Raw genomic sequence first — 877 nt, forward strand, 5'->3', positions numbered from 1 at the left:
ACGTATTTATATCGTCGCCATTGTAATATGATGGAGGTAATATCTGTTTGTAATTTCGGACCGGCATGTAAATGGTCGTTCAACGATGTGCCGTTGGAAGTAACGCTCGAAGCGTTGAATACAACGCGGAGATGCGTTGTAGAGCTATCCTCCCGGATTACCCCGTGGTGAGGAAGGTATACGAGTTGTTCGGATTGATTTTGAGGTAGCGGAGCTGGCCTCATGTGCCCCAAAAGCTCGTATTGTGATAGAAAATCATGATACTCCTTCGCGACTTCCGGCTTGTCGTGAAAGCGACGCGTGAGCGTATGCAACAACTTCTCGGCGCGAAATCTTGAGCTACCGATATTGAGAGGAGGCGTTTCCTTGAATGGAAGACGCACGACGTACCGTCCATTGGGATCGCGCGAGTGAGTCGAGCAGAAATGCTCTTCGCACTGTTTTTCCTGAGGCGAGAGAAGAGATTGGCGCGGCAGTTCTTCGACTTCCCAGAAGCGGCGAAGTTCGACAAGAGAAGGAGAGCCGACAACGTGATGAACGGAAATGGAATTGAACGAGCAATGCGAAGAAGATGTTGTCGCCGTAGAGCGGTCATTTGGTGCGGATGAATGGGTGGGCCCCGATATTTCGCCATTTTTATTTGCCATTGTCCGAACATTTTAATTTCCACATTATATGATAAAGCTTCCTCTATGAGGAAGCCAAAATTGATTACACAACCTGCCATAATGTTAATGCCACCAAATTTCCCATTTGCACATCTAAATTTAAAAAAAACTTGGCCACATGATGAGGAAGCAATGTGCAAATTTCCAATTTGCACCCTTATTTCAAATAGGCATTTTTCATTAACCTGAAATTTTTAAAAGACAACTCT

General features: G+C 45.4%; 1 protein-coding gene across 1 annotated transcript; it reads right to left on the reverse strand.

The window, feature by feature from the left end:
* Positions 1 to 61: 61 nt before the first annotated feature.
* LOC105566870 lies at positions 62 to 647 on the reverse strand (the record flags this gene model as incomplete). Its single annotated transcript, XM_012021284.1, has 1 exon — positions 62 to 647. A coding segment is annotated over exon 1 (586 nt), but the record flags the coding sequence as incomplete, so codon positions are not given.
* Positions 648 to 877: the final 230 nt, after the last annotated feature.

Source organism: Vollenhovia emeryi, unplaced genomic scaffold (assembly GCF_000949405.1).
Source record: "Vollenhovia emeryi isolate VEMERY1.0 unplaced genomic scaffold, V.emery_V1.0 DF950668.1, whole genome shotgun sequence".
NCBI lineage: Eukaryota > Metazoa > Arthropoda > Insecta > Hymenoptera > Formicidae > Vollenhovia > Vollenhovia emeryi.